Source organism: Echinops telfairi, unplaced genomic scaffold (genome assembly GCF_000313985.2).
Source record: "Echinops telfairi isolate 266 unplaced genomic scaffold, ASM31398v2 ScPeMD7_7472;HRSCAF=8510, whole genome shotgun sequence".
Classification (NCBI taxonomy): domain Eukaryota; kingdom Metazoa; phylum Chordata; class Mammalia; order Afrosoricida; family Tenrecidae; genus Echinops; species Echinops telfairi.
In genome coordinates, this window is record NW_022111376.1 from 4,749,201 (window position 1) to 4,763,370 (window position 14,170).

Consider the following 14,170-nt stretch of genomic DNA (forward strand, 5'->3'; position numbering starts at 1 on the left):
CAGCCTCCTGGGGTACACAAACTGTGGACAGCAATTTATATGAAACTGAAAAGTAAATACCAAGCAAGCCAAGCACTGGTGTTGGACAAGCTGATAAAAATGGTCTAATGTTAATGCTATCTATTTCTGTTAGTTTCTCGGGAAATATGACGGAGCTATCTTTTGTATGAAGGCTCACATTTCCTCAGCAACAACTTGCAACTGAATTCTACGATTACATGTAAAATGAGGTCCATTTGAAGAGCGAATGACATCAGATGCATTCTACAGCAGACTGTTCATCTTTTAACACAATGAGGGAAAAGATTACATTTTGTGGGGAGCAGAATGAGAGTTTAAACTGTGTTAATCGGTAGCTGTACCAACATTTCAAGTTCTAGCCCCTAATTCAGGTTACTCTCTACTATCGTTTTGAAGCCACAGGAAATGTATTCTTCCCTGTAGCTTTCCTTTCTATACATCATGAGGTCTGTACACCAGGGGAGGAAACCAATATGCCAGCTTAGAAAAGAAATCTGTGTGTGAAACACCTGACACCGTTCTATATAGTGAAGAACAGCCGCAAACTAGTGAGTTCACCATTGGAACTACAGGGGAAAGTACGAACTGGCTAGGAAACAAACCAACCTTGAAATCATTCTAAGCTGCGTGTGCATGTGTGCCTGGTTTAAACACCTGCAGGGGGACAAATACCCACGCCCCGGTCTAACTCAGCAAATGTCCCAAATCAAACCATCCAACAGTGGACTTGGTGTTTTACAAGTAGCAGAAAGTACACGAAAAGCACTGGCATCTTCTAAAAAGACTGAGAAGACAGCGACAGGACATCTGAGGAGGGTCCAGAAATCAACCACACATGCAAAGGTCATCAGACTACTACAGTAGTCCTTTTTTATTAAAACACATGACATTCCAAGGAACTGCTTAAAGAAGAGATTTAAATTCCACACAACATTGAACGGAAACAAGAAAAATAGTACTACAATAATCAGATTCTTCTTTCTCTCAATCATGAAATAAACATGAATGCCAACTTGACTTTTAGGCCTCGGCCTCTCTCCCTCCCTTCAGGAATGGCAGATATGTCAGAAAGGGCCACTGGGTGAGGGCGCCCCATGACATGGTGACCATGTGAATAACGTAATGGCTAATTAAACAATGAGAAGATGGGCAAAGCCATCACACGCAGTCATCTACTCCAGGTGGCACAATTTGGGGAAATCAAATTTTCTTCACTTTGTAACATGCATTCTTCTGATGTTCTACAGTAAACAGATTATGAAAGACACCCTTTTTGGGGGATGAGGCTGGGGGCCTTTGTGTTTAGATTTCAGAAAGATGTTCCTACTCCCCCTAAAAATCTATCGTCTCAATAACCCTAGCGAGCAACCCTCCTCGGCCCTCTGCATTACTGAGAATCAGACGGGAGTAACGGCAGGGCGTGGTTTTAGGTCGCACACACCAAATGGCTGGCAAAGGTACACTGAAGGCAGGATCTCAAGGACCATCTGACAATAAGGAGCCGGGAACTGCTTTGTGCTCTGTGGCTTTGGATAAACTAGAGTCCTCTTATCAGGAAGGTGCAGGGGAAACTGAGTATCCCTAGAAGAATCATATACAGCAAGAATCCCATTGACGAGGAAGTATGCTTTATGCAGAATTCCTCAGCAGCACGTTGAACAATTCCAGTGTCTACAATTTAAACAACTTTTTCTAGGAAATTTCACAATAACAAACAAACAATGGCCTGCTGCTTTTCATGAGCTTGGGAAAAAAATGTTCCAGTGTAAAACATAGTCTGGAGTTGCTTCTCTGTCAACTCTAAAGATATCCAGAGGAGTACTAGGCAAAACCAACTTTATAAGATGGAAATGATAAAGAGTAAATAGCAAAAAGATGGAAATGCTATTAAAACTCAGCTTTGTTGTAAGAGAATACAATTCTTCCCGGAACTACGTGGAACTCGTTTATGGTTTCCAAACTCTTATCAGCAAGAGGCTTATCAAGTCAAAACGGATTCTACAAAGCATGGGGGAGAAGGGCCCACACCGATGCTAGTCAAACATGCCACATTCTCTCAAGTTTATTACAGCCACCACAACCCCCAAGTGCATTTGCATTTTACAAGAACTGGTTGCGTGTTATCCAAAGGTGGTGTCCTCTTTAATCCTGTTTGCCTTCGCGCCACTGGCGTGAGCCTTCATTCCACGCCACGTACAGAAAGAGAGCCAGCACCACGTGAACAGCAACCACGGCCACAATGGCAGCATAAAAATAGCTGTCCCGATTGGACATGCCCAAGGCGCCTACAAGAGAAAAGGGTTTCCATGTTGGTCCAGACGTTCCCAAAATATGAAAACAAAACATACAAGTTTTAAAAGCTACATACTTATCAAGTCAGGAGTCTAGGTGTTGCAAAAGTTTTCGCTTGCCTGCTAACCTACAGGTACGGGTGGTTTCGAACCCACCCAACAAGTGCATGGAAGAAAGCCCTGGTGATCGCTTCCATAAAGAAATTCTCATGGATCAGTCCTATTCTGTCACACATGGGCTTGCCCTGTACTTTAACCTAGTCGAGGGGTGACCAATTAAGTAGCTACTCAAAGATGTGAGGATCTTCTATGTACTAGGAAAACAATGTGTAAAGAAAACTACAACCTCATCTAAAGCCTGGAACAGCAAAAACGTCATTTTATTTTCTTTTCCTTCCAATACCTGCCACAAAGGAGGTGGAGGTAGTCAGGTGGTGCTGAGTCAACCCTACTCCTGGGGACCTCGTGCCACCCCTATCCTGGGCTGTGGATCAGACAGGTGTCATCCATAGGGCTTTCTTTCACTGACTGATTTGTGGAAGCAGATCGCCAGGCCTTTCTTCCTACTTCATCTTAGTCTGGAAGCACTTCAAAACCCACATGGTATCATAGCAACACACAAGCCTCCACTGATACATAAACAGTGGCTGGGCATGAAGTACGCTGGTCAGCTGGGTCTCCCACAGGAGGGTGAGCATTCTACCAAGGGCCCCACCCAAAGGTCATTCCTCAAATTCCACTTCCCAGGCCAGCCGAGTACCTCTCTTAGCAATACCTAAAGAAAGGATCTACAAGTGATTTCAGAGAAAGAACAAAGACGCCACCCAAGTTGAAATAGCTGCAAGTGATGACAAAGCCCATTTCCCGAAGTAAGACTCACTGTGAGCATGTTTAGGAACAGCACAGCGTGGTGGAAGAAACCCCGTGAAGACTGCCCAGTTGGCAGAGATAAAGAAGTCAGAAAAGCACAGGCTCTCAGAGAAATAGAGTGGGAAGTGTCTTCGTTTCTGAGTTTACAATTACCTTCAAATATGTACGACTTGGTGGTGAAGTACAGGCCAATGGGAACCGTGATCATCAAGGCCGTGAAGAACAGCAGCGTCTTCAGAGTTGATGCTAAGGAACTTTCACTCCTGGAAGAAATCATACAACAAAAATCAGCACTCGCATAAGGCCCTTCCTGAGCAGTCCTGTGTCCAGGTTCCAGGCTCCATGCGGTTACAGACCAGAAATGGAACCACAACCCCGCAGGGAACTCTGTGAGAACTCTCCTTGGATGATCACAGGATCACACCATTGGCACCTGCCACCTCCTACTGACTGCTACTAAGGTCCAGTGAGCTATTGTCTGAAGCAGTACACACATGTACAAATCACAATCAGAGCATGTACAGCCGCAGGCGTCCAGAAAATCTCATGGGTGAGATGGATACGGGGCCGATACGACATGAGACCCCCCCCAGAAAACCACCTGCCTGCAGTCGCCGCCGCCCTGCCTCAAGTGCCTTCTTAACTGGCAGCTCCAGTTCAATGGACACTTCACCAAACCAAATGGCTGCATATCACAAGCGTGATGTGACCACTTGTCCTCGGACTATTTTAAAATCAAATACAATACCACAAGGGACAAAGTTTTGTTCTGAAATGTAGTGTAGTTATTCTTCAGAACATGATAAAGTTTTATCAAATTACTTCAAAGATTTAAAGAAAAATAAATCGAGGAAGCTGCTATTTAAAGCATCCACAGCATAAACATCAACGTAAGAATACCATGAAAGAAAAGCTCGGTAATGTAAGAGTGCCCATACCAGGAAAAAAATTTCTACAATGATATACATCTACCTAGGGAATATGACAAATAATTGCAATTATTCAAAGGCAGAGTCTAGTATCTGACCCAGACCATCTGATCCTTTACAGAAAAAATCACTGACCTCTAGGGTACTACCCAATCAGGTACAGAATATATGCGCATGAAAGAGAACTCTAGATGAAATACTAAAACAGAGTTGTGGGTCCCATTTCCCAAATTGTCCTCAATGTCATGTCCACTGACTTCTCACTAAGTCGACATGCACATCAGTAGCTGTTGCTGGCATTGCCAAACAAGCAACACTTTCTGACAGCAAAGGGGAGCAGCAGGCCCTGGAGCTTTACTCATTTAGTTTAAGGCCCCCGGGGGCGGGGTAAATGAAGCAGTTTCAGACTACCTCAACACACTTCGAACTGTCTCCCCCCATGGTCAGTGCCTGGACTTTACCGCTATCTTATGCAAACAACCGTGCGTGTTACACATTTTTGCAAGATGAGCAGTCCCCAGACATTCTTTCCCTAAGTAAGCACACTGTGTCATTTTTCCCCCTTTTGATTGTGAATTAAGCAAACGTTTTTGGAGCACGGCATCAAGGTTTACATTTAACACCTCATCAAGCCTTCTATTGCTTTGCCCCACTCCTATCATCACCTCACTCACACACACCGCACCCCCGCCTGCTGCCCCAATTCTGCCTTTTACAGGAGCCCTGGTGGTATGGTGGGTTACTCGTTAGGCCGCTAACCCCAAGGCTGGCAGTTTGAAACCCACCGCTGATCTGCTTTCTACTGCTAAAAAGAGGTATGGGCTCGGAAACCCACAGGACAATTCAACCCTGTCCTATCGGATCACTAGGAGTTGGGATGGACTTGATGGCAATAAGTTTGGTTTCTGAGTTTTGGCTCCCTCGTGTTAGATATTCTGATTCCCTTCACCCAACTATACCAATTTTGAAAAATATCTACTGACTTTAATGTTCTCAGTATAAGACTCTCATGGAAGCTTCATTTAAGGAAGCTCTTTTCTAAAGCACATGCAACTGGTGGGAGAACTAAATAGGCCTTTGATGAAAATGGGATGCCACGTTGCAACCTATAACTACAGAATGCTGTGGACAGTTCAGCGCATTCCTAAATCAACGGAAACATCTTTCGGACAATGTTTTTAAAATCAACAAAGAAGTCACCAGGAGAAATAGTTTCATCTTTTTTAAAAAAGATTGTGTTTATTCATTCATTCACTACCTGTATCAGCATCAGCATGTAACCCCCAGAACGTTTCAGAGTCCGATCCCTCACAGTGCCGATGAACTCTGGCCAAACCGCTTGCAGACGCTCTTCTGATCAGATGTCATTATCACCGCCTTCAATGTCTTCTTGTCAACCCTCTGAAACCGCTTCCGATGATTCCCCTGGCTCTTTCCCCCCAAGTAGGAGCTGTCCACTTGCAGACATCTGTAGCTGCTGCTGGCGTCAGTGGCCAGAGTGGCGTGGACTCATGAATTCCAGCACGGCACCCATTCATCCCGCTCTCTGGAAACTCTGCCTGGGTGGTTGACTGCTCATCTAGTAGCTGCAGCTTGGATGTCAGGCTGCCTATAAAAACATTATTTTTAAACTCACTGCCAAGTCGATACCGACTCGTAATGACCCCTTGTGGGTTTCCAAGCCTGTAATTGTTTATGCATGGAAAGTCCCGGCTTTCTCCCGAGAATCGGCTGGTAACTTCAAACTGCCAACCTTGTGGATACCAGCAGCCCAACTGGTTACCACTACACCACCAGGACTCCTAGGCCACCCATAGACTAATGTAATTTTGAAAAAAAAAAGTTTCGTGATAGTAGCCATAGAGTTGAACAGTTCAAAAGACTCTTCAAAAAGAACTTCCCTCTCTCCCCCATCTAGCCCTTTATACAATTTAGCCATAACATTCGTCTATCCAGCCCTTCCTATGACACAGATGAGTAGTTGGTTTTTTACTTTTTTGTTATTTTTTTAGTAACTTTCTTAAAAATCACCACTAGGACTATAGTAAGCAAGCCCCATCATGCTCAGTGGTAGCAATGGCTACAGTGTTCACCCCTAACACAGCTACTGTCCTAATGACTGAAATGTTGAAAGACATTGGGTGCTCAGTCACAGTAATTACGCCCACTGCAGAGATCCTGAGTTGAGATGCCATGGGGGACAGATTCACAGAAATTAACCATCGTTTGCTCCTAGTCATCAGAAGTTACTGGCCTGCAGCGGCTCCCATCCACTCAAAAAGGCCACTTCCTGATGAAGGTAGAAATCCAAGTGAGACCCACCCTGAAATCTGTCACTTACCAGCAGCTCCGCTTTGGTCTGAGGTGCGAGGGGGACAGCTGGAATGTGAGAGAGACTCCAGCCTTTCAAGTCGTCCCCGGCTCAGGCCATTTCAAAGCGGGCCCTGGGCACACAGACTCATTTTCTTCCCCTCTTTTCTAGCCTGGACACCTCCCCAACCTCAGATTCGCTCACTGCCACACCACTGCTAGGTGGCGCAGGACTTACATTGAATTTCTGACATGCTTCTAAAGGCGCAAAGATTTGGATTTAGAAGGGGGAAATGTGCACAGTATCAGCAGTAACTGAATGACTATAAGAAAGACACCACAAAATTCAAATGTGAAGCATACAAAGCACCAGTCTTCTATGTTCACAAGCATTTAAGGGGACTTCAGAAAGTTGGTGGGAAAATTCCATTAACGTGTCTGTCCATTTTCACCTTTTCGAAGTCCCCTCACTTGGCACTGATCAAAGACACAGGCGTCAATAAGCCATCAAGAGGCTATGAAAGAAGCAGACCTAGCATAGCTTATGGGTTCACCAAAGATGATCGGGTTTCCGGCATTTAGTTGTTGAGCTGCAAGTGATTGTCTATCAGTTTTGCTTTGTTGGCTCCTCCAATTAAAAGCCAGTCAGAGGACTGCTGTGAGGATGTCAACACAGATCGACGCGTAGCTACTCTATGCCCTTTAAGCCAGTGCAGTCTTCCCTTTGTTTACACTGCCGATCAATAGCACAAGATTTATTGGCAGGCTTCAGTAAGTTCAAGGCTAAGCATCAGGGAATAATTATCAACTTAAGTTACCAGGAAAAAAACGCACCATTTCAATGGCTTGTTGGCCAGTGACGGGGTACTGCCACACTGGACCCATGACTCCTGCTCTCCCTCGTTGATACCCTTCTTATATACAAAGATGAGCAAAAGCAAGAGCGTGAGCGGGGCTGGCATTCCCTTCTGGAAACAACACGGAGCCCCCTAGCCTTTTTTTTAACACAAAATGTAATTTCTCCACTTGCTTTGTGTGTGCATGTGTTATTGGTGGTGTAGTGGTTACACATTGGGTTGCTAACCACAAGGTCACCACCAGCCGCTTCGTGGTGGGGGGCAGCAGCTCAGACACCCACAGGGATACCCTGTCCTATAGGGTTGCCATGTGTTGGAACTGACTCAATGGCCGTGAGCTTGGGGGTTTTCCGCTACTCTTTGTGGGGGGACCAGTAAGGATACACCTTTCTCTTTCTGGTAATCCTCAGCTGGTGGCCACATTGAACTGTTTTCTGCAGCCAAAGGAAGGAGGCAGCCCAGCCTCCACAGACCTCTGACGGCGAACAGCAGGTTTGGTTTGATCTGGTACACAATTAGCTGGGAGGTTTCTGACAGGCCAGAACGTCTCAACTTTTTATCGATGATCTTCAAACTTTTTTTGACCCAGTAAAACTACTGGCCCACACTGGAGATCCCCTTGCAGAGGGGTCTCGGGGAGGAGATGAGCCAGTCAGGGTGCGATGTAACAACGATGAGAAATACAACCTTCCTCTAGTTCCTAAAGGTTTCCTCCCCACTCCCACTACCATGACTCGAATTCTATCTTGCAAGACTGGCTAGACCAGAGGAGGTACAGTAGTACAGACAGGAACTGAAAATACAGGGAATCCAGGACGGATGAGCCCTGTAGGACCAGTGGTGTGAGTGGCAAAACAGGGAGGGTAAAGGGAGAATGGGTAGGAAAGAGGGAACCGATTACATGGAACTGTGTGTGACCTCCTCCCTGGGGGACAGACAACCAAAAAGTAGATGAAGGGAGACGTCGGACAGGACAAGATATGACAAAATACCCATTTATAAACTATCAAGGGCTCATGCGGGAGGGGGGAGCGGGGAGGGAGAGGAAAAATGAGGACCTAATGTCGGGGGTTTCAATGGAGAGAAAATGTTTTGAGAAACGATGTACAAATGCGCTTTACACAATTGATGTGTACATGGATTGCAATAACAGTTGTATGAGCCCCTAATAAAATGTTTAAAAAAAAAAAAAAAAAACTGCTGGCCCCCTGGTAAAAACAAGTTCTTTGAATGTCTACCCCAATGTAAATATGCATTGCTAAATTTCACAATTAAAAAATAAATACAGAACCCCTACTGCCATGGACTCAGTTCTGACTCATAGCGCCCATGTAGGCCAAACCAGAACTGGCCCTATGGGTTTGTGAGACTGTCAATCTTTACGGGAGAAGCCCACCTCACCTTTGTCCCAAGGAGCAATTGGTGTGTTCAAACTACTAAACTTGTGGTTAGCAGCCCAAAGCATAACTCATTAAGCCACCAGAGCTCCTTGGGTCCAAAAAGTATGAGCAACAGATGTGGTGGCTATGCACTGTATACAGCCCCTGTTGACCATGAATTACAGAGCCTTATCGAACCAGGTCAAAGCCCTGCAAACACCACACCACACACAGGAGCAAGCCCGGGGTACTGTGCCCAGGGGCTGCAGAAGACTTTAGTTCCTGCATGATCACCCACAAATCTCCCAAACCAGACTGATGCAGCAGACACTTGCTGTCCAGCTGCCTGTCTCCAGAGACACCCTTGGCTCCTACCCCACCCACCCACCCCCACCCCCGCAGTCAGCCTGCCCACCCCCCATGGGCTTTGCACTTCTCTAGTGCTTCGGGGCCACCTTTGTGTCCCTGCTCCCAACACCTATGCAGCTGGGCCCACTGGGTCAGCAGGAGGAGCCGTGGTAGGGGGCCTGGCTTCGTGGTGTCTGCACAGTAAATCCAAGTGCAGTGAAGGCAGGGGGCCAGGCCATCTCTGATGAGTACCAGGATCCCTTCCCCCTGCTGCCCAGGGCAGGGGCAGAGCAGGACCAGAGGGTTACTGAGCCAGGATCAGCACTTCTTAGCAAACAGCACATCCACTATCCCCCCTTCCTGTCATTATAACCTTATGAGACCTCCCAGGTGGGCATACAGTGGGACATAGCTGGAAGGGGCCGTTATGCAGTACACAGCGGGATAACCAAACCAGTTGCTAGCCAGTCAATTCTAATGATAGCGACCTCATGTGCGTCAGTGAAACTGCTACGGAGGCACCTCTGGGTAAACCTGAACCTCCAACCATTCAGTTAGTAGCTGACCGTTTTAAGTTTGCATCACCCCAACACAGACATTAAGTTTTTGATAAATTATCTACATACATGCTACTGATAAACATAAAACAAACAAGAATAGCTATTAAAAAGAAATTTTAAATGGAAGTTCTGTCCCTTAGGTACTTCAATCACTCTTCGGTGATCAATGAATTACACAACCCCCATTGTCTAATAAACACAAACTCCTTCCCTTTCAGGGGGCACCAACAATTCCCTATTAGCACGAATGTGCTGGCGGGACTTAAGGTGTCACCATGCGTGTTCAGAGCCTGTAGTAGCAGTGCCACAAAAACACCATATGAAGGATCACCCAAAAGACCACAGAATCTTTGTGTTTCTGAGGTGAGTCAAAGGGCATGTTTCTGGTTTACAAACTTCAGATGCTCTACCTTGATAAAGTATGGAGCCTCTAGAGAGAAGAGAGCTGACAAGTAGTCCTGTTCTTTAGGAGATCTCTTGACGGTCTGTGACCGGTTATGACTTCTGGAAAAGCAGCTTTTATTGAAGATAGATAATACAGCATAAAAAATGGTCAACAGCCACACCCCATCCCAGAGTGCCAAGCCTTGAAGGCAATACACCGGCATGGAGCAGCGAACTAACAGAGGATGATGGGGCTGGGCCCAAGCTGAGCTGTGTTGGCCCCCTCCCCAGAAGGAAATACAGAGACAGCACTGAAGATATAGCCCGGGGAGGAGAGAAGGGTCTGTCCAGACCACACGGGAGCGAACTAAGAGGGCGGAAGAGAGAGTGGACCTCATCATGGCCCACCAAGCCCCAGGGAAGACAGCCAATGCACAGAGAGGACCGTCCCCACCACGAGACACAAGTTCCCTCACTGACCCATAGTGCTATGGCGGAAAGCCCTGGAGACACTGCGGAAAGTGTGCCCAGTCTGCCCCATGCACAGTAGGGTGAAATGCAAAGGGCGTGCAACAGGGCAGCAACGGGAGCAAAGTAACCAAGTTCCTGAGGAATTCTGAAAATAGATTTCTGACTTGGAGGACAGGGCTTAGCACTTCATCAGACTTGATTGGAAAACATACATAAGCTGGAACTACCGGGGTTTTTTTTCCTTGTTTTGTTTGTTTGCTTTTGTTTTTCTTTCGCCCTATATCTATCTATATAAAACAGACAGGACGAACAATCCTGAAGAGAAAACAACAGGACTGGTGGTTTAGGCGGGGACATGGGAGAGGAGCAGGGGGGAGCCAATAAATTCAGGGATTAGGGAACAACAAGAGATCAAAAATTGATGGCAAGGAGGGCATATAATGCCTGGTGGTGTTTGATCAAGTGCAATATTTCCAAGAGGAATTACTGAGAGCCGAATGGAGGGTGATCATGATAGTGGGGCAGGAGGAAGGTGAAAGGAAATAAAAGAAAGAAGTAGGAGGCAAAAGCTATTTAGAGAGGTACAGCTATAGGCATGTATATATGTAAATCTATTAATTTATAATGAAAGGGATAGAGACCGATATACATATAGGTTAAGCAGTAAGATAGCAGACAGACTTTAGGCCTCTATTCAGGGCCTCCCTAAACACAAGAACACTTTGTTCTAATAACCTGGCACTCTTTGATACACTCACCTTCCTGACATGATTGAAGACAAAATGGGTGCATGAGCAAATGTGGTGGAGAGTGGATGTGCCCGACTATCAAAATATATAGTGTCTGGGGTTTTAAAGGCTTGAAGTTAAACAAGCAGCCATCCTGCAGGGAAGGAAATAAGCCCACATGGAAGAAGCACACCATCCTGTGTGACATTGAGGTGTAAACGGGATCAGGTATCAAAAAATCCAAAACAAACAACTATATTGATGTGAATGGGGGAGTTTGGAGTGGAGACCCAAAGCCCATCTGTAGATAATTAGATATCCCCCTCACAAAAGGGTTATAAGAGATGATTCAACCAAGATGCAGTATAGCACCAATGAAAACACACATCATTCCTCTAGTTCCTGAATGCTTCCTTCCCCCCACTACCATGACCCAGTTCTACCTTACAAATCTGGCTAGACTGGAGAATACACACTGGTACCGATAAGAGCTCTAGACACATGAAATTCAGGACAGGTAAGTCCCCCAGGAACAGTGCTGGGAATAGTGATATTATGAGGGTAGGAGGATGGTTGGAGGAGAAAAGAGGAACCCATCACAAGGTTGGATATGTAGCACCCCCTCCCCCGGGGTAGGGGGGGGAACGGACGGACGACGAATGACGGAGATGTGGGTGAAGTGAGATAACGGGACAGCAGACAGCCTAAGATACAAAATAATGAAATTATATAATTGATCAAGGATTCACAAGGGTGGGAGGGAAGGGAAAAAAGGAGCTGATACCATGGACTCAAGTAGAAAATGTTTTGGAAATGATGATGGCAACACATGATGATGGCAGCATATTTATGCTTGATATAATTGATGTGTGGAATGTTATAAGAGCTGTAAGAATAGCCAATAAAATTATTTTTTTAATGGTCAACAGAATCACAATCCTATCACTTAAAGGCCACCTTTGCTTTTTTGCATATTAACTTCTAGGGACCACACAGTCTACATAGTTGATGAACTTGGAGCTGATTTCCTTTCAATTCCTTCTCATTCTGTCTCCACCTAAAGTTTCCAAACGTCTATTTGTCTGGGTAGTGGTGGTGGTTGTGTGCCACTGAAGAGACTCCAGTGATATATGAACTACGCCGTAGGGTTCCCCAGGCTGTAATCTTTAGAGAAGCAGCCCTCATAGTGCAGTGCGTTAGTTAACCGAAAGATTGGCCAGTTTGAGCCCACTCACCACTCTGTGGGGCTCACAGCATCAACAAAGCTTGGTGGGAGGAAGGCTCCAGGTCTGCTCTCCCTCGGATCAGATTCACTGGTGAGTTTCAACTGTTAACTTTTCAGTGCGTACCCACGTGCTCAATCACTGTGCCACCAAAACACCTGCATGTGTCTGGACCCCGGGGTGTTGGGCTGCTAACTGCAAAGCCAAAAGTTTGAAGTCAGCAGCTCCCCCGAGGGAGAGAGGTGAGGCTTTCTACTCCCGAAAAGTTACCACCTCAGAAACTCACAGGGGCTAGAAAAGGTCTACCCTGCCATATAGGGTTGAAATGAGTGGAAATGGACCTGATGGCAGTGAGAACTTGTAACCTCACAAGGAGGGGACTAAGGTACAAAGGTAAACCTAAGTGTACAAGCTTTGGAAAGCCAGAAGACATCCTCTAGCTTTTACAGGCCATTTTCTCCTTGGTTCCCAGTCCCCACCCGCTGCAGCTGGTGGCTCTGCGTATGCAGGGCAGCCCAGGAAGAACAAACCAAGGGAAGCTATGGCTTGCCTGAGTCAGTGTTGCTGAGACATGTTAGAAATGAGGAACTGGGCAAGGTCAGCGTTAATGCTGGCCTCATGCGAAGGACAAAGTTTCAGTCAAAGCTTACTTACTGAGCCCTCCTCAATCTGAACCCACACAGAGCTCACCCACTTCCTATCACCTTTTACAGCTAACACCTAACAACAAGCATAGAGGTCACCACAGTCACTTTGGGGGCAAGGGAGACTTACAATAAAGCACATTTTCATTGTAAATTCCACTAGGAAACACTAGAGTCTGACCAGGCGAGGTACTATATTTTAATTCTACATAATCCAAATCCTAAAGGTTGGTGTCCTCATAGCACATAGTGGGGTAAAAAAACCCCAGATAGGCAATGAGAGGGCGGGGAAAGCCCCCCAAGTCTGCAAAGACAAGATTTGGAGTCAGGGGCCTGACCCAGCGCCGCTCAACCACTTACAAACTCTGTTCTTAGGCAAGTTCCTTATCCTGCAACTCAAAACCAGGAAGTGAAGTGGTTTCTTAATTCAATGAGTGTCTAGCACACGGGGGGTCTCACCCCCGGGGACTGGCGCCCAGCCCCACGTCCTAACCTGCTTTCTGCTTCCAACCCCCGCCCTCCACCCCCCACTCCACCCTGCCTGGGACTGCCCTTGCCCCCTTCCACCTGCGTCTTCCCACAGTCCAGACTTCCCGGTGCATCCCCCCTCCCCCGGGACAAAGATATCCAGCAAGCTCGCTCCCAGGACCACGTAGGGCCGCCGGTCAGAGCCCACCGCGCCGCGCTCGGGCTACCTGAAATCGGGCGGCTGCAGGGCGTTCAGAGCCGCTTTGTCCAGGCGCTCCATGGCGGCGCTGGCCGGCAGCAGACACGAAACACGAGACACGGGGCACGAGGCACGGGGCACGGGGCACGGGGCGGCAGGACGCTCTGGGAACTAGGGATGCAGGCAGCCGGAAGGCGGTGGGAGTACGGCGCAGGCGCGGCGCACTGAGGTGACGCAAGCGCGGCGCACTGAGGTGACGCAGGCGCGGCGCGGGGCGGGTGCTCACGTGACTTACCGGCTGGAGCTGCGCGCCCTGCGTCCTGGTAGGGGCGGTCCGCGCTCGAGGAGCAGTCCCGGCGAGTGACCCAGCCACTCCACGTTGAGGCGGGCTTTGCCGCGCAGCATAGTTCTCTCTGGCCGACGATGGGGCCTCCGTCCCCTGACCGCACCCGACCCTCTGGTGGCCGCCGCCCTGGCTCCTCCCTCCA

At 47.3% G+C, this 14,170-nt stretch overlaps 1 protein-coding gene across 1 annotated transcript; it reads right to left on the reverse strand.

The window, feature by feature from the left end:
* Nucleotides 1–859: 859 nt before the first annotated feature.
* VMA21 (vacuolar ATPase assembly factor VMA21) lies at nt 860–13,842 on the reverse strand. Its single transcript, XM_004715606.2, has 3 exons — nt 13,711–13,842; nt 3,336–3,445; nt 860–2,306 (listed from the first exon to the last, which is right to left on the reverse strand). Exons 1-3 carry the CDS (start codon nt 13,761–13,763, stop codon nt 2,164–2,166), a joined length of 306 nt encoding a protein of 101 aa, XP_004715663.1. The 5' UTR covers nt 13,764–13,842; the 3' UTR covers nt 860–2,163.
* Between the last annotated feature and the right edge of the window lie 328 nt (nt 13,843–14,170).